Below are 19,316 nucleotides of genomic sequence, written 5' to 3'. Positions count from 1 at the left end.
AGGAGGAAGTAAAAGGAAAAAAAAGGGAAAAGACAGAATAAACAATTATAAAAAGGAGTACAGAGAGCAAAGTTAAAATGTGGGTCAGGCTCAGATCTTGCCACAGCCACTGTGGATTGTAAATGGGTTTGTATGTCTGGCAGGGTTCGGTCTCGTCCTGGGTGTCTGCCAGGCGCACTCTCTCTGAGAGCGCGCTCAGTAGGCCACAGCGTGGGAGAAACAGATGGCTTTTCCCTCGCTCGCTATCTATCTCTTGCTGTCTCTCTCTCTCTCTCTCTCTGGCTCTGTAGTAAGCAGCCACCTCATTGTCTAATTAAAAGGGCTTCTTTATTGTAATTGAACCGCATGTCATTTTCATCCTCTGTCACACACATGAAGAGAGGAGGGCTGGCGACGGCAGGAAAAAGATTTCAAGATTAACTGAGAACCAATTAAAAGGTGACTGGACTGGTTTTCACACGCGGCCATACTGTGTATTTATGATTGTCGAGTTATCTGCCTGCGAGTCAGAATATTTCATTTTCCAATTAAGACAATAAGACGTGGTTCTGATTAGAAGCCAGCAAGAATCCCATAAGATTCCTGCTGATATGAGGCAGTTTTGGTGAATGCAAACACCTTATCTCGATCCCTGGGGCTATAAAAACTTGGTTTCCATGGTAATGTTCGGGAAAAGCAGTCATTCCATGCAGGCAGGGATATTAAAAGAACAGGATATGAGAACGATATAAACAGCATATCCTGAACAACGAAACGAGATACCGAGTTTATGGAAACACTGTGACTGTGAAGTCTCTCGAATATATTTCTGAGAAGCCACGCTTGACTGCTTGAGCTCACAGCTTCACAAACACATGCTAATGCGTGACCTTTACACTTGCCTATATCTGCGATACAGCGTGTGTTCAAAACACTATAAATACGGTTCTGCAAACAGACACACTTTTATGTGGTTTTATTGCCGGCCGTGTCAGCACAGAGGTTAACTCGGGCTGTACAGGCTACGATGCTTCAGATAAACTCCCCACACACACATATTGATACCCGTCATGATTTAAATAACTGAAACTGTTGTTGTGTCGGTGTGTTCAGGTGCTGAATGAAGCCGTGGGAGCTCTGATGTACCACACCATCACTCTGATGAGAGAAGACCTGGAAAAGTTTAAAGCTCTGCGCATCATCGTCCGCATCGGCAGCGGCTACGACAACATCGACATCAAATCCGCCGGGGAACTGGGTGAGAACACACACACACACACACACACACACACACACACACACACAGGAAGTGAGACTCAGTTCAACACTTGAACTTCAGAGCTACTGTGACAACTTTTAACAGGAGGCATTTTGACGTTTAAAAAGCATGAAGCTAACATTTATAACTGCGGCCGGTCTTAACGTAACGTACCTGCCAGGTGAGTTTACTGGCACACCGAGATAGAGTTACAAGCAGCTAGCTACAAGAAAAAGGTGTTTGGTGTCTGCTGTTCTTATTCATCAAGTTAACAGCAGTGATGGAAGAAGTACTGAAATATATTACTTAAAGCTGCAACAAGGAGCTTTGATTCTGTTGTTAATCTGGCCCGTGTGGAGGAAAGCGGTACCAGCACCACCTCCTCTGGATCTGACCAGCATGTGCACTTGTTTTCAATAAAAAAAAATATTTTTAAAACACAGCTGTTTGCAGGATGCTTATAGAGGAGGCCATAAATGTGTGGCTACGTATAATTAATAACAATAATAAAACAATAGTGAAGTCTGAGTCCTACAGATCTGGTTACTCTGCACTAGTAATTTTGTTGGGAGCGCTAAAGTTATAAACACTTTTTTTTAAATGTAATGGACAGACATTAAGAATAACTAAACAAAAACACTGGTTGGTGCTCGTTTAGTTTGCTTATGTGGGTCACAGAGAGGCTTCATTTTAAAACTCAGGCTGTTTTTCTTTTAATTGTTTGAAGTTAAAGTTGAAATACCAAGAGGCAAAAATATTCAGTTTCAAGTAAAAGTCCTGCATCCAGAATAATAAACTGTATATCATATCACTGGATTATAATTAGCTATGCAATGCTTATACATTAATGTGTAAGCATCACTAACATAGCTAATTTTAAACTATGTTAACACGGCGAGGTCACTTATTCTATAATAATACATTACAAATTACTGTTTGATTCACATTTTGTAATAATATAGTTTATCTGCCAACTAGAAACTACTATTGTTGAATGCATGTAGCAGAGAATAATACTGAGTATAGTATAGTTTAAGTACAAGTATCTCAACAGCACAGTACTTGAATAAATGTACTTAGTTACATTCCATCACTGCTATGTAACAGCAGTAATCTCCCCAGAACATTTTATCCGCTTCCAGGAGGTTTTGCTATGTTTGCAACATGTCAGTTATATCTGTATTGAAAAAATAGTAAAGCTTTTTTATTAAAAGTCACGTCTGCACCATCCGGAGCTTCTCTAACATCCATATCTTCTCTCCCGGAGGGGCTCGGCCATTTTATAGCTGCCAGCGGTGTTTGTAAAGAAAACTGCTGACACCACACCTCCAGTCTGCACTTCTCCACCAAAACAGCTTCCACCAAACTTCATCTCCCTCCTCAAATGCCCCCCCCCCCCCTAAAAAAAGCTATTACTAATCCTTATCTGCTCTGTGGTCCAACAGGCATAGCTGTGTGTAATATGCCAGCAGCCTCAGTGGAGGAGACGGCGGACTCCACGCTCTGTCACATCCTCACCCTGTACCGACGCACCACCTGGCTGCACCAGGTTCGTACCCTTGTGTGGCTGATAAAAGGAACAGAAATAAATTGGATTTAAATGAACTCACTCTGAGAGCGTTGGTTAGGGGTGTCCGTACAGTTATCACCATTTTTAGTTTTTACGAATACTCAGAATCTTCTTCTGGGAAATCAGCAAAATTGAAACATTTCATTTTCTTCAGAATGTGGCTGTATTTAAAGAGACGTTGATGTGAGATGTAGAAGGTACAGTAACATGATTTGTTCCTCAAATCAGTAACAAGCACCATTTAGACTCATGATCACATCATCTAGAAGGACTTAGACTGTCTTCATTCAGTGCAGACATGTTCAAATGTAGCTGCTTTGTGTTAAACTGTAATGTTTGTGTTGTTTGTGTGATATTTGCATGTAAAAAAGTTAATCGGTCTTCACACCAGGCTCTCCGGGAGGGCACGCGGGTTCAGAGCGTGGAGCAGATTCGAGAGGTGGCGTCGGGAGCTGCGAGGATCAGAGGAGAGACGCTGGGACTTATAGGGCTCGGTGAGCACCAACACATACTGGATCACTTTCTACCTCTGCAGTGGGACCTACTTAGCATACAGTTGTACAGAAAAGACAAAGACTCCACAGCCGTGCTCGAGGCTCTGTTAGGGCCAGCAGCGCTCTGAGCTAAATGGTAACAATAGCCCCGTTTCCACCACAGGAACCCTCCAGGGACGAGGAACCTTTGAATGAACTCAGTGTGTTTCCACCGCAGGGCAAAGGGTCTAGATTAAGTCCTGGAGACATTATTTTACCCCCTAAAATACTTTTTTTTAAAGTACAGGAACTTTGAGGGGCTCGCAGTACAGAACAATTCTGATTGGTCAAGTGCTCACAGGATTTTATTTCAGCTGCCATTTTTAAAAATCTGCAGCTGCAAACAAGTCTTGTGCTTTGACACATAATCACGGAGTTACAGAAGAAAAACAAACGATAGATGGTCCCACAGTTAATTATATTTTCCTAATTGCCCTAATCTTTGCGAGTCTTGAAACTGCAGCAGGGTGAATTAGCTTTTTGTTCCTTAAGACGTGGCTCCTGCGTCTAAAATGTCCTGGTTCTTTGGGTGGAAACATGGCTAATGACAGTGCTAACATGCTGATGTTTAGTAAGTACAACGTTTACCTGGTTTGCCTGCCTAGTTTATTCTGTTAGCATGCTAACCTCCGGGGATCACGAATGTGTGTACCCAATTTCACGGCAATCTGTTCAGTAGTTGTTGAGATATTTCAGCCCGGACCAAAGCGGACGCCTGACTGACCGACAGAACATCAGCACTAACAGCACTATGCTGTAAAAAGCCTTTTGATCTCGTTCGTTTTGTCTGATTTAAGGTGTTTTGTTGATTCAGGTTGTTGCTGAGGAGTAGAGCTGAAGTTTTTAATCAAAGGATTTTTCTTTCCATTTTCCTTCTGGGAAGTTTTGTCCTTAGCTCAGCTAAATTGGCTTCCTGTGGAGTTACTGCCAATAAAATATAAGCGGATTAACCCAAAGCAGAATGCAAATCTCGTCCGTGTACAGTCTGGAAGCTTTTTCAGTAATAATGAGCAGATGTGTGTAACCAGAGAATTATGTAATTTGTACAAGGCAGAAGTTAAAAAAAAAGGGGGGGGATATCAGACACTCAAACATGTTAATGTTGTGTTTTTACATTCCATTTCGACGTGTGTTCATGTGAATGCACTTTGTCTGAATACTGCTGTGTGTGTATTAATGTGTTTTTAGGTCGAGTGGGCCAGGCGGTCGCCCTGCGAGCCAAGGCCTTCGGCTTCAACGTGATCTTCTATGACCCTTATTTGGCAGACGGTGTAGAGAGATCCCTGGGACTACAAAGGGTCACCACACTACAGGTAGCACACACACACACACACACACACACACACACACACACACACACACACACACACACACACACACACACACACAGCCTTCCCACAGTTTCCAGCACGTGTGTTACATTCACGGATTATACAAAATGTTATTTTTAAACTCAAAAGCGTCGTAAAGTAATAATGTCTCACAGACAGTAACAGGAATATTTTGCTGGAGCTGTGAGGTGAAAGATTCAGATTTTACACCGTTTCTTTTCTTTTCTTTTAGTTCCTCATAAAGGAAATCTCCAAAATGGTGATACATATGATACTGCTGCACCTATTAATTACCATAAAGTGGACCAGCTTGGACGCAGTGGGGGTTAGACGTCCCTGTCTTGTTTGTCGCTCCTGACACTCTCTGTTTTTTCAGGGGGATGCCGACAGTTTTCATTAGATTGCTCTGCACGTAGCGCCGGTATCAGCAAAGTACGTCCACCATGACAAGCGATAGATATGACTGCCACCGAAGTAGCATTTCCACCACACATCAGGATTTTTTAGCTGAGCACTAGCGTGGAATTTAAACCGATTCAGAAAGAAAACCCCATTGTCTCCGTTTCTCTTTGCTGACAACACACAGCTTTCCTCCACCATCCACTGTGACGAATGTGTAGTTACTGTTGTGCTGCGGCGCCTCCTGATGTGGAGCCGGAGTGACGCCCTCTTGTGTTCATTAAGAGTAACTGTGAAGTCAGATACACAAAACAAGATGATACTTCTACACCTGTTTGATAGATGTACACGTGTGTTCATGCCAGATAATGACTCATAAAAATACAAAACACATTCAGTGTGATTTGAAGGAGGATTGGGGATTTATCCTCGACTTCTTTGTCTTTCCTGTGTTTCTGTTCAGGACCTGCTCTTCCACTCCGACTGTGTATCTCTGCACTGCAGCCTCAACGAACACAACCACCACCTGATCAACGACTTCACCATCAAACAGGTAGACGGACACACGTGCAGCGTACACATATCCGCTCTCGTATGATTTATTCATCCCTACATCAACTCCTACATCCCGTGACCATGAATACTACATGAAGCAGATACCCCGGGAGGCGACTACCTACATAAAGATGAACGAGGTTCTCTACTGCGTGAACTGCATATAACAGATACACACAGTCTCTCAGCATAAAGCCAGTTTCCTCCCAAGAGGCCACACTCTATATCCATTTCTGACCTTGCAGGAGGCAAATGAAAGTAAGATTTCTCCATGTGGATGAACACCACATATTTATCATTCCAGTTAGGTTTCACTACGAATGTCTCAACCTCGGCTCACTGATCAATATGAAATCTGAATCAGGTGTTAAACCTTCGGATGAATGTGAATCACGGATGCTTGTCGTGTGTGTTTAAGATGCGCCAGGGTGCGTTCCTGGTGAACACAGCCAGGGGGGGTCTGGTGGACGAGAAGGCTCTGGCTCAGGCCCTGAAGGAGGGGAGGATACGTGGAGCTGCACTGGATGTTCACGAGACAGAACCGTTTAGGTAACACACTCACTCACTTCTTCCAGCACATATCTATAGACACGTATCAGTAAATATGAAGTTATATTTTTGCAGCTGAAGAAAATGCAAATGAGAAAAGACTAAAGAGTTATAAATAGTAATCATACTTTATTTTGTTTTGCTGTCCTGCCTACAAGGACATCAGTGATGTGTTTGTTTTTTGAAATGTCCTCAATTTATGCTGATTTCTTTTGGCTTGATTATTATAAAATCTGGAGTTGTGCTTCAGGAAAGGAACCTTTTTTGTAGCAGATTGTACGTGTGACACGAAAATGACTTAATCAATATCAGATCAAATCAAATCATGTAATCAGACACTGATACTGGATACATTCTAGTAATGGTTGAATGACAGAAAATTAAATTACAAAACATTTATATCATGTTAATCTCTGTGTTTGACACTGTTGGTCACACAAACCAAGCAAACATCAGCTTTGGTTCAGGAAAATTGTAAGATACACATTTTTCATCACCATATTCTTAGATTTTTTGAAAATCGATTAATTGTGTTATTGAAAAAATAATGTATGAACATGTGTCAGTTTCAGTCAGGGTCCGCTGAAGGACGCTCCCAACCTGATCTGCACCCCACATGCTGCCTGGTACAGCGAACAGGCATCGCTGGAGATGAGAGAGGAGGCAGCCAGGGAGATCCGAAGGGCTATCACAGGTAAAACACACACACACACACACACACACACACACACACACACACACGTCATGGAGTCACACATGTTGATGGGAAACATGACCCCTGCAGAAAAATGTAAACACCAGTCTAAGAAAAGGTATTTTTAGGTTGTCTGCTGCAGTCGAGCGTGAACCATCCTTTCTACTCTGAGCACAGAGATTCAAAGACTTTCTTTCTTTCTTTCTTTCTCTGTAACACCTCCTTATCTTCTATATATTCCTTATTTCCATGTTCTCTCTCCCGTCCTGTGGTGTCTCCAGTGGCTCTGCCTTTTCACCTTCGCCGTGTAATCTCGTCTTACTTTTGTGCCTCAGTGGAAAATAGGATATTTAGGTCAAAAAGAAAAAAGCACACCTGCTCTGAAATGCAGGGCAGAAACACTAACAAGATCCCCAGTGTGAAATGTAGCACACCCGACTATTCATCTGATTCCTACTTATATATATATATATTAGCATCATATCTTCACATCTCTTTCTTTTGCTCCATTTCTTTTTTGTTTTGCAGGTCGTATCCCGGACAGTCTAAAGAACTGTGTGAATAAGGAGTTCCTCACCCAGAACAACCACTGGGCAGGAGTTGACCCGGCGACCGTCCACCCCGAGCTCAACGGGGCTTATAGGTAATAACTGACATCAGGATAAAGAAACCTATAGTGGTCAGTACAGTTTGATTTTCTCCCCAAACCCTGATAAAGTGATTGATTGATACCATTTTTTGACAAATGTCTTGAAAGTATAGAATGTGTGCAGCCACTGTGAGAAGGTACTAATGGGCTGAGATAAACCCACCAAGCCTGATCACGGTCCGCGGTCACGGTGGTATAAATCTTTGTGAAGATGTGAGCCTAACAGTTTCTGGTTTTCCGTTGGCCCATTTGTGTGCACTTGGTCAGGTCAGCTGGTCGAAAGATGCCGACCGCTTCCTCCGCACGCTCCACTGTTGCCGTTCAGCGTTGGCAACATGAAGCTTGATTCGTTGCTCAGCCATGTTTGTTGCGAGACTTTTTACTAAATCGACTTTGTTCTGCGGAAACATCCACTGATTCCATCGTGTCTTCCTTCTTGATTTGCATTTATATTTGCAATATTTTATATAACAGTTATTGGAAACTCTTTGGGTAATGGGATCGTTGTTGGACAATATAATCAATTTAAAAACGCTGGGATTTTGTAATGGCCATTTCTGTGACTAAATAGTCCAATTCATTAATTGGTTGATTGAGAAAATAACCTGTAGTTGAATAATAATGATGAGAATCATTGTTTGCAGTCCTAAATTTCTGTATTTTGTTGACGCTCTGTACACAAATGAATTCCCATCTTTCCGGTAAAAACAGACGTCTGTTTCCACCAACATCAGAACAAAACACTATGAGACACTGTACAAAATATAATGAAGCATTGAAGGAAAGCAATCGTGTCTTCTGTGGCTCAGGAGAGAGCTGTCTAATGTCTGACAACAACCGCTTATGATGTCATCAGGTTATCTTGATTTTTGACTTGGAGACTACAACTCTAACTAGTAACCCCTCTGATCCAACAGAGGCTTGGACTTTTAAAGACCTTAATATAAGTACATACATTTAACATTTATGTTCTTCAATCTTAGTTAAAACATTTTTAATGCACTGTATTTTTGGATGTGAGGGACTGCAGAATAAAAGCGTTTTTTCTCGGTTGCCCAAAAACCTCTGTGGTACCTAAGTGTGCTGCAGTACTGCGTCACCAAGCTGTTCTGTTTATGTAGCTTTTGGCTACGAATGTTAAATTGGCTTGTCTAATCTTATCGCAGGTCTTGTGAAATGTGTTTGGCTCCATGATCAAAACGAGGTCACACAATAGTGATTATAGTTGTGCTTTGATGACTCAGTCCTGCACCTCTCTCTGTCGCCCTCTCGTCTCTCCAGGTATCCTCCCGGAGTGGTGAACCTGCCAGCTGGTGGCCTGCCGCCACCTGTTGAAGGCATTGTGCCCAGCGCCGTGCCCCTCTCACACACCCTCCCGCCCCCCGTCGCACACCCTCCTCACGCCCCGTCCCCTGGACAAAACACAGTCAAGCCACCAGAGGGCGACAGAGAGCAGCATCCGAACGACCAACTGTAGCCACATTCACACAAACACACACACACACACACACACACGCTTGCCTGTGTTGTCTGGACGGCAACCGCGGTCAAAGCGATGAGTTCCCTTCGTGACAGGTTGTTATCAGACAGGTTCACAGAGTGTCAGATTGACAGTTTGAGGTCCCAATAACAATCGATTCACAACTCTCTGGCAATTGGTTCCCAGCAGCCAGCTCACACTCCAAAGAAGAAGAAGAAGAAGAAGAAGAAGAAGAAGATGATAAAGAGGATAACGAGGAGGAGTGGATGGCTGTCAGGTGCAAGACAGACGTCCTCTCGCCAAGACTGTAAAAGATCTACTCTTATATCATCAGATAACAACTACAGTATAGTCAACTTTTTCTCTGCCAGAGATAAAAAATTAAAAATGACTACCTGTTTATTTGGGAAGAAAAAAATGCTGAATGAAATTCTGCTGTCTTAGACTTTAGTGTGTCCAAAGTTAGAGGGGTCCGTTTCATGTCTTTCTCTCTTTTTCTGTGTCCTTTCCTTAGTTTGATGTACAAGCAAAAGTAGTAGGTTATGAAATGAATGTAACCTGTCTGTGTACAGTTTTTAGACTCACGGCAAGAAGATACTGATATTTGTATTCCAGTCTTAAGAAAAACAAAGGGTCGTGATCTCTCTATGTAGCCGAACTGGTTTGAGAATACAATATCTGTTTTCTTTTTTTAATGTGTCCCCAAATTAACAAGCCCCACCCCCCCAAAAAAAGAGGCAGCTTTTTGCACACCATCTCAGGAAATTAAGTTTCCGCAGTTGGTATATTATTTTTTAAAACTTTTGGTTTTAATAATTCCTTTTGATGCCACTTAGTGCTTTTGTTTTTCTACCTGCTCGCCTTTTTGTGTCCCGCTACATTAGAAAACGAACTTTAACTTGAGCTAAAGTTGATCTAATGTTTGCTTTTGTTTGTTATGTTTAAGGGGCATGTGTTTCTGCTCTTGGGACTTGTGTAAATGTTTGACCCAAATCGAGGGGGTTGTTGGGAGGAAAGGCTGCAGGGAGGTGGCGTAATGGTATGCTCCGCTGGGACTACTTCCTTCCTGGCGGCGATTAAAAGTACAAATCAAGTGGTTGAGTTAATTACTTTGAAGGACGAGGCAATGCACTGAGAGTCTGTGGCAACTTAGAGATTGAGAAACAGTCTCATAACAAGTTAAGATCTTTGTAATCTTCATGTCTAATGATCCATTCACTGTCCAGGTCACGGAGCATGAACAGTTCACCGCACCAAGGTTTACAAACGATGCACAACATTGGTGAATCAGCGTGTCGCTTCATGCTGCTGTGGATCTTTCTAATCAGCCAAAGGACTCCTGAAACTACATCAACAAACTTTATAAATCAGTTACTTAACTGCCCTGCTTTCTGCAAAATCTCTCTCGTAAAGACGTGACATCTAGTCGGTTTGTTGGAGTTACGTCAAACAATTTTTAATTTTGATCTGCTCTCAAATTCACCTTTTAAGACTTAGAAAATACTACATGGTTTATTAGCTTCTTTCTAAAAGCAAACTATGGTTTCACAGTGTGAGAGACATGACAGACAACATATATGCACAATAAAGTAAAGATGTTTCGTGATAGCATGTCAGAAACGTACCGATTTCTCCAGTCTAGCATCCCTTTAACATTTCACGACGGGTCCTTCCTGAGTATACCATTCAGCCACCCTCTGTGGCCTCTGTGTCTATGTGTACATATGGTGTTCTGCCTGCCTGTGTCAATGTGAGTTGGTTGTATCTGTGTCTAAAAAAAGCAGCACTGGGAGGAGGGGTGGCGGCTAGCACTCTCCACGAGGCATCATCACAAAGACTGCCATCTGAATACACAACCGAAAACAATATGTGAAAAACTACAAATGCTGAAAAACAGACATCGAATCTAAGCTAGCAAACTGAGTCAGTGCTCCTGCTTCTACTGGTGACATGCTCACAGTGTGAACAACATGCTGGTATTTTGTCTGAGACTCGTTCTATCCGGGGTATTTATTCCTAATTCCACTTCATGTGTTGTTGATGTTAGCGGGTCGGTGCTGTTCGGATCCCCTTCTACCAGCAGCTGAGTAGTAAAACAGTTCACTGTTGCCTACCTGGTCTTCTTCACGGTGAGGTAGTAAGAGTAGCAATCAGGGATGGATATTTCACTAGCCACTGGTGAATGTTTTACAGCTGAGACCTCACTGTATCTGAAGGGGGTTTGTCTGACGTGACATTTAAATATCACCTTCAGACTAAAGCCCCAAAATCCTGAAAGGTATGCTGGAATATTTTGAACTTGACTCTTAATCTTTCCTCACCAGATGCCTGTCGTTGTGTGGAGGAGACACACTTTGCTAACACTTCCTAATTTAAACTGTAAGCATTCCTCACTCAAACCGACGGGTGCCATGAACAAAAACAGCAGACTAGCTTTCAAAGTGTCGAGGTGCTCCTTGAAATTCCATCCCTGGTAGTAACACACAGTCCACTGTTGCCTACCTTGGTCCCCTTTATGGTAAAGTAGTAGGCGTAGCAATATACAGTATACATATTCTATATTCTACAGTAAATATCATTATTTTTGGTCAAAACTGACAACCTGACAAAGATATGTTTGTGACTGTATGCATTTGTATGAATTATTTTAAAAGGAAATAAACTGTGGAAAGGTGAAGTTTGTGTCTTATTCGTCTCTGATCAACATTCGTTCTCTAAACGATGTGTGTTAATCTTCATAGCATCGTAGCTGTTACTGTTATGTTGGTATAGTTAATATCAGGGATTAAGAACTGGCAATTTTAAAAATAGAAACGTAAAGACAAAGCTACATGTTTCTTTGGTTGTCTGGTTATTTTTGGAGCTCACTCACCACTGATCACAATCTGTTTGTCCAGCTGTGAATAGTCAAGTCAAATTAACGAGGCCATCATAAAGTAGTATTTTTTTTTACTCTAAAATGAATTAAATCTGTGTTTCTAATATCTGAGGTTTGTTTAATTTGGCATTTATTCTGAAAATTTTATCTTTGGGCTTTAGACTGTTGGTTGGAGGAACAATGATGTTTGACAGACCATAAAACAGAAGATTGGCAGATAATTCTAAAATGAAAATAATTGTGATCTCCTGAAGACTGTATTGTGAGACATCAATGTCCATCAGTGTCTTTGCCAACAATCCAGCACATTCAGTATACACACTGACATAAATCATGCTTGACAGCAATAATGTTGTTTCACACTCACCATAACTTCTAAATGGCTGAAATGCAAATGGTTTAGATGACTTAAAAAAACCCTGACATGTTAATTCACAAAAACAAGTTCATCTTGTAAGTAAGAACAACACATCGGTGGAGTTTTTACTCACAGTTTGGAGTTTCAACCATCAACTCTGAACATAAAGTTACTAGTTGGGTCCAACAGATGTCACTAGTACAGCTGCAACACTCCACCATGCTGTGGAGAATCTGTCCTGCGAACCAGCTGCTACAACTGAATCTGCTGCTTGCATCTGTTTTCCAGTTTATTTGTTTTGGTGATAAATCTGTATTGATCTGTGTGCGTTCCTCGAGACATATACGGTGCACCTGTGTCACATAAGAACAGCGGCTGTCAACGCGTCTCTAAGTTATTGACAGCTCAAACATAAACCTCAGCGCCATCAAACCAGAAAGGACAACATCCATAATATGGAAAAATAATCAATTATTATCATATATAAGATATATTTACTGCTTCTGTTGATTCTCCAGAAGAGAGCTTGGTATAAAAAACAATTTCAACATCTCCGTCAATGATTTAAAGGCTTCAGGATGATTCAAATGTAACTTAAAACAGGGAAGCTGTTGAACAGAGCAAACACAAACCCAAGTCTTCCTCCAGTGTACCGAAGTTTTCACACTGGATACTTGCACTGATCAAATCAATTGGATATGGTTTGATTCTAGCTAGAAAAGCTCATGTCTTGTTTCATTCAGACGACGCAAAATTATATATACGTAGAATGAATAGCGATCAAATCAGGAGACGAAACTAAAGAGAGCTGCGTCAGTAAACATAGATCAGATTCAACAGGTTGTGAAATATCAAACAATCTCTTCAGCAGTTAGAAGTTTAAACTCTGTCGTCAGTGTCTGCTGGAGAAATACAAATTGTTGTTAGCTGCCAATCACGTGACTAGAACCTGGAGAGACCTCTACTAGATCTCTTTGTTTCTCTCTTTATCTATCGCTCTTTTGCTCCCTACATACACCCAGATCTCTCCATCACGCTTCTCTTTCTCTATCTGTTCCTCCCTCTTTCCTCTCTCCCCCTCTGGTTCATCCATTCAAGGTTACGGCCACTGGAACAGGCTCTCCTGCAGCTGGAAACTCAAGATGGTTTAATCTAAACCTCAGGAAGCAGGATGGGAACCAGATGTAGTAAAAGAAAAAAAACAGAAAACAGGCAGAGGGCATATTTTATTCAGCTAGCACGAAGATATCCGAAGGGCACGGTGCGAAGGGGAAGAGATGTTTCATTTTAGGTCAGAAATAAATGTCTGCACAAGTGTTTGTAACTACAAACATCAGGCTTAAACTCAAAGGTTTGAGACTAGCGCAGATACAAACACATACTTTCATTGTTGATTCATTTGTTGATTGCTTTCTTGATTATTCGATTAGTTTCCTTTGTAACATGTCAAAAAATTATTTGAAAAATGCAAGACGACTCAAATGTGTTGTTTTGTTTGATATAATGATGAGTTTACTGTCATAGAGGAGCAAAGAAACCAGAAAATATTCACATCGAAGACGCTGAATTTAGAGAAATTTGACAAATAATAATAGTACAAAAAAGACCCACAAAACCCTCGTTATGTTCTCAGCTGTCACATCTTCCTTTCCCTCCTTCTGAATATGGACTCAGCTTGAAGACTGAAGAGATGTTGGCTTGTTAGAAGAAGTGGAAAATTAAGGGAAAGGACAGGTGAGTGACTAACGCTCTCCACACCTTCAGGAAATACCATAGACTTTGCTGTTGGGCAAGGCACTTAACATAAATCCATGTTATAGCACAGTCCTGTTTTACAGGGTTCAAGTGGGAGAGTGGCTCTTTCTTTCCTTGTTAAAGTCTTGGCAGCACGACAACTCAGTCTAAAGCGAGAAGGGAACAAAACCCTGCAAGTTTAAATGAAACAGCCACTTTAAGAAGGGCCTTTCCCAAACAGTAAACCTATGACAAGCTGATGGATTGTGGAAAACGTGAACCGACTTAATCTTTTGATTCAGGCTCATCTCAGCCTCCTCTCAACATATTTGTCCTGGGTTTGTTTTACTGTTCTGATCGTCTATATTCTCTTTATGCCACTTACAAGATGCTTACAAGCATAAATACTTGCATCTGAGGTTTGGAAGATGCAAATATTCCAGAACGCTATTTTCATCTATCAGTGCTCAAACCAAGATCTCAGGATTAGAATACACGTCTGTAGCCTGGTCCTGGTATTTTGGAAGATGGTGTCAACTGGACAACGAATGAAGCCATTTAACTTCTGTTAATTTGTGTGAAGCATCCTCAACCTTCTGAATGCAGCTGCTTATATTCAAACCGCACACTTGGACCAATTTTGACAGGTTAATTCCTTGTTGAAGTGACAAAGACAGAAGTGTGGGGTTGCATGAGGTGGGTCCAGGCTTCACCAGATGAACCGGCTGGTGATGGACACGGAGGAAACGGGTAGATTTTCACACTTCCTCTTTGCGTCTCCCCCCTTCCTCTCCCTCTGCTCTTCTCACCTTTCCTCTCACCTCTCTGTGGTTACTTGTCTTGACATTTTCTCTCTTTCTGCTTTATATTCTGCTCTCCTCTCCCCTCAACAGGGCACAGTCCAAATAAAGCCTGACAAAGGATTATTATCCACAAATATGTGGTGGAGCAGAGCGGCTGCTCTAACACTGAGAAGGTGAGGCACCCTGCTAAGATGAGTTCCCCACCAAATGCAGGATTTCCATTAGCATTTATTTCAATGGCTGGTTTCATTATCCAGTGAGTCCACATACTGTTTCATAGGGCTCTTCCACCCTGCCAAGAAAAATGTCTGGTGGTTAATAAACACCAGACACGTGCTTGTAAATGCTGGCTGCTGCCTGAAAGTTGCCAGCTCCATCGGCTGCTTTGGCAGGTCACCAGTATTTTGTTGGTGGAAAGCAAAAATGGTGCATTTCCAAACCGTCTGCTTTATTGTCTTAATGAATCAATTTCTACAATAACTGGTCACCACTGTGTCACACATCTAGAAAATGTGTTGTGATGTCAGAGCCAAACTACATCATTAAAATGGATTCTAAAATGTCAGCAGCAGATGGGAGACTGTTTGAAAAACTCTTCTTTGAGCATTGACTCGTTAGATGACGATATGGGGATATAGCAGAACGCTCCTGTAAGAGATATTCAGAAAACACTTCAAGCCTTTGAGCTGTTTTGTTGATCTTATGCCTCTGAATGCCTCAGTCAATATTTGTGGTTTTAACAAGTCCAAAAGACCGGTTCTACCTCCAGAGCTGGGTCTGTTAAAGTACATTTTGTTGTTATCTCTGGCCTGATGGATTTTGTTAGACCCATACAACGCTGGAAAACGCTGTGCAAAAGTTTATATGAAAAATAAATAGACTTCTGGATCGAACCCGCGCTGCTGGAGAAACCACCAGGAGTCGAATGAGATGACAAAGATTATGAGAAAGACAGCTACGGAAACAAACGGCAAGCGGAAGAGATGATAGACGAAGAATAAAAATGGGAAAAAGACGGAGAATGACAGAGATGGAAACACAAAGGCCTCTCTGCTGAAATACAGACTTTCCTGCTTTTAATATTTGAGAAAAACCCATTTTAAAAACCTAAAAATCTGCTTTTTTGAATCATTCTGTTTACATTTTTCACTGGGAGTCCTGGTCACGTTTTCACATTTTCCCTCAACGTGTTGCGCTGTGTGTCTGAGTGTGCGAGTGTGTGCGTGTTTATGTGTGTTTCCTAAACAAGTGTGTGAAGGTGGTGACCCAGTTTCTGTTGCCAGGTTTCTAGGGTTTTCTGTGGTTTTCCTCTAAACCACATGTGTCTGAGGTGGGAGGAGCTGCCACTTGACAGAAGCCATGTGGTTCACATAAACACACACATGGAGAAAAACACACATAGGTAGATGTCCAACAACATGCCTGCGCACAAATACAAACACAAACTATTCATCGGTGGTGAATAAAATACTAGAAGCATTATAACTGGTTTTCCAGGTAGTACAAAGTCCTTTTTCTTTGGCTACTTACTTTTTTAGTAAAAAATGCAATTTTACACAATCCTGATCCCGAGGCTGAGATGAAGTTGTTGACATCAACACCGGTTTCATCAGTTTGTACGACATCTCATCCAATCTCTTCTGAAGGCAAAAGTGACTATAGCTTGCTAGAACTACATTGGTCAATGTAGACGTGAGATGAGATGCAAGAGTCATTCAAATAGGAAAAACAGCGCAAACTTTTGGTCCTCAGAGGCAGTCGTGGTGTTGGGCGTCTTTGTAGAGATTAAAGAGAGACAGAAGTTGTGTGGCGAATACAATGACGGAGCTCAAGAGAAGTTCAAATCACTGTTTTCTTTCCCACATCAGAATACCTCGCTAATCGCTACATGAAGTGGGCTAGCTTGCAGGTTTGTTGATTTGTGGAAAGTTAGCAAAATCCTACATTATAAAGGTGGTTTCATCAATGCTCAACAATGGCACAAGCGCTTAGTTTGAATAGGTGCAAAAAAAAGTTGTCGACTGTTTTTTGTTTAGTCTAAAAAATTTAATACTAGAATAAGATTTATATAACCTGGGAAAAAAGTCTGACGCTAAAAGGGTTCTGGAGGTTTTTTCCGCCCTGTGGTCCTCTTAAATCTGCTGTTATGATGGTTACGACCAAAGAAATGCAATTCTGTTCAATTAAACAGAAATATATCCCAAAACACAAAACACAGGAGAGTTTATCCAGTCATTACAGGGTACCCCCCTGCCAGTTACAGAGGCGTATTAAAACTCAGCATGAGGTTTAAAGACATTTTCGATGCTCATTTTACATAATTGCAACCTCAACCTCAAAACAAGAGACTGTTTACATTGACTTCATTTGTCTTTCCAAACTAAAACCAAACCAGCATTGTTCAACTTAATCTCGGTCACATTTCCAAGAAACATTTAAACATCTGAGAAGCCTCCAGTGTCGTGTTTGAACAAGTCAAGAGAAGCATTCTTCTAGGAATCAGAGAATAAATTCAGATCACATGGCAGTGATTCATTCCGTCACAGATTAATAACAGCCTGTTTTCCGAACACTGATCCAGGAAGCTGTTTGAGAGACGATTCCTTCACATGACATAAGAGTGTTAAGGCCAATGCAGATGATCTTCCATTGATCTTGTAATTTATGGAAATACAAGAAAGATGGACAGGCACGCAGCCAGGATAAATGGCTGTCTGTCAGTAAGTGTAGAGATCCAGTAATATGTATTCATCCTGCAACTGTACTGCAATGGACCTCTACCTCAAGATTATCTAAGCAGGTGCATTAAGGCATGCAGGGTCAATACTAGGGGGTGACTGATTGGTTTTTATCAGGGTTGATACTGATTATTACCAATCAAGAAGACAGGTAACCAATATTTGAGACTAATGCATATTGGCAGCAACAATTAAAACCTCAGTCCCAAAGTTTAGAATAACAAAAACTCCAACACAAAACTTCACACGAAAACCTGCACAGCCCACTTCAGTGGCTGCAGAGAGCCCAGCAACCTCCACTTCTGTAATGGTCCTGGTATCAGGCAAGCGTCCTCTCCTGAGCCTCCATCGAGGGTTCTTCCCAGGGCGCAACCAGTTCCCACATGATCTGAGAGGATTAACATGTCTGGGTGGACTGTTGTTTGTCTAATATAATCAGGAAAGTATAGATGCTTTCCCAAAATCCTATTCTCAGCTGCCAGTCTGGGGCTTCTGGAAAGAAGTCTTGTCCGTGGAGGAGACGTTTCCTTCCTGCATTGGTGAAGAAATGAATGGCCTTGGTGACCACTTCTGCAAATGCCCTGAGCACCTGGTCATGGCATTAGTGGTAGTAGTGGCTGCTGGCCAAGACTCTGAGAGGACCCTCTTTCAGCACAAAGAGGGCGGGAAGGCATTTCTCTTGCCCATTAGTAAGGTGTCATCGACAGCTTGGACCAGGCATCTGATGGAGGGAAGCTCGAGCTACTGTCTTGCTGACGCATACTTTCTACGCCCATGTTCATTTCTTGCTGAAGGAGATGTTGTTGCTCCTTTTCTTTAGCTTTTCCAATTTGGTTGCTTTCTGCCTTTGCTGACCTCCATGATAGCTGCTGATACTTTGGAATACTCCCTGAAGTCTCTGTACTACATCGCCTATATTGCTCGTGTCATCACAAATTCTTCTGAGAGGCTGCTAAAGGGGAGATGTAGGGTTTTCAGTGGACACGTAGTGAGAAGAAAGTGCTGATATTCTTCTCCAGGGCTTCTACGTTTGCAAGCCAGATTTGTACACTGTAGTAAGCCAGGCCTCAAGGTGTCTTTCCACTAGTTTCCTCTCATAAGCACAAGGGTCCCTGACTTCAGTGGTTTAAAGCTTATCCTTGCCCCTGAGATGAGCATCTGAAGCCCTTGCAAGACACCAGGGACTCAACACTAGTCTTCCTTGAAATTGCCCCCCTCAGCTGTCTTCCTCACTGGCTCTTTCTATAGTAGCATGATCTCTTGACTAGTCTCCTCACCTTCTACATCCTCTTTCATCCATTCTCTGAACTTAGTCAATATACTGACAGAGGGAAATGCCTGATTCTTATAACAAAGCTCTAAGAGTCATGCCAGCACCACTTTTAGAGACATTTAATCAGGCTTTCCCTCATGACTTTCCTGGGTGTTCTTCTTGCAGCACATGGAGCTGCATCGATGAGGTTGCCTCCATAATGTCCCTCACATGCCGCCAAAAAGCTGCTCTGCTGCGGCCACAAAGTGCTTAGAGCCAACATCAGAGACCACTGTGAATGGATAATTTCAGGGTTTAGTTTGTACATTGGTTTAGATCTGCGACGGAATTTGGTTTCTTTCTTTGTTTTTTTTGTAGATGAAGTCATTGCCCTTGACCAGTTTTCTGTTTCTTCTGTGTTGTTTTCATAAACCACAGGTTGATGAATCCCAAGATGGAACCACAGGTTTGAGGAATTTGTACTTAATTTTATGTTCTAAGCTTCAGCTGCAGTTAAAGAATCATTGTCATGTGAGGTGCTGCATTAACTTTTATT

General features: G+C 41.9%; 2 protein-coding genes across 6 annotated transcripts in view; one reads left to right on the top strand and one right to left on the bottom strand.

The window, feature by feature from the left end:
- Positions 1–11,674, top strand: part of ctbp1 (C-terminal binding protein 1) — a 33,707-nt gene extending 22,033 nt beyond the window's left edge. For 4 of the 5 annotated variants that reach the window (XM_030395804.1, XM_030395805.1, XM_030395803.1 and 1 more), the window contains 9 exons: positions 1,093–1,237; positions 2,683–2,786; positions 3,199–3,301; positions 4,529–4,653; positions 5,534–5,623; positions 6,044–6,174; positions 6,741–6,868; positions 7,397–7,511; positions 8,799–11,674. In XM_030395804.1, the coding sequence (XP_030251664.1) occupies positions 1,093–1,237; positions 2,683–2,786; positions 3,199–3,301; positions 4,529–4,653; positions 5,534–5,623; positions 6,044–6,174; positions 6,741–6,868; positions 7,397–7,511; positions 8,799–8,994 (1,137 nt within the window). In that variant the 3' untranslated portion in view covers positions 8,995–11,674. Of the gene's footprint in view, positions 1–1,092; positions 1,238–2,682; positions 2,787–3,198; positions 3,302–4,528; positions 4,654–5,533; positions 5,624–6,043; positions 6,175–6,740; positions 6,869–7,396; positions 7,548–8,798 lie in introns of all 5 variants that reach the window. The other variant, XM_030395806.1, reaches the window with a different exon arrangement.
- Positions 1–19,316, bottom strand: part of maea (macrophage erythroblast attacher, E3 ubiquitin ligase) — an 83,399-nt gene that overhangs the window by 36,466 nt on the left and 27,617 nt on the right. The window lies entirely within an intron of this gene.

This window comes from Sparus aurata, chromosome 18 (assembly GCF_900880675.1).
Source record: "Sparus aurata chromosome 18, fSpaAur1.1, whole genome shotgun sequence".
NCBI classification, from domain to species: domain Eukaryota; kingdom Metazoa; phylum Chordata; class Actinopteri; order Spariformes; family Sparidae; genus Sparus; species Sparus aurata.
Note: the sequence above shows the minus strand (reverse complement) of the source record. Positions and strands in the feature narration are given on the sequence as shown.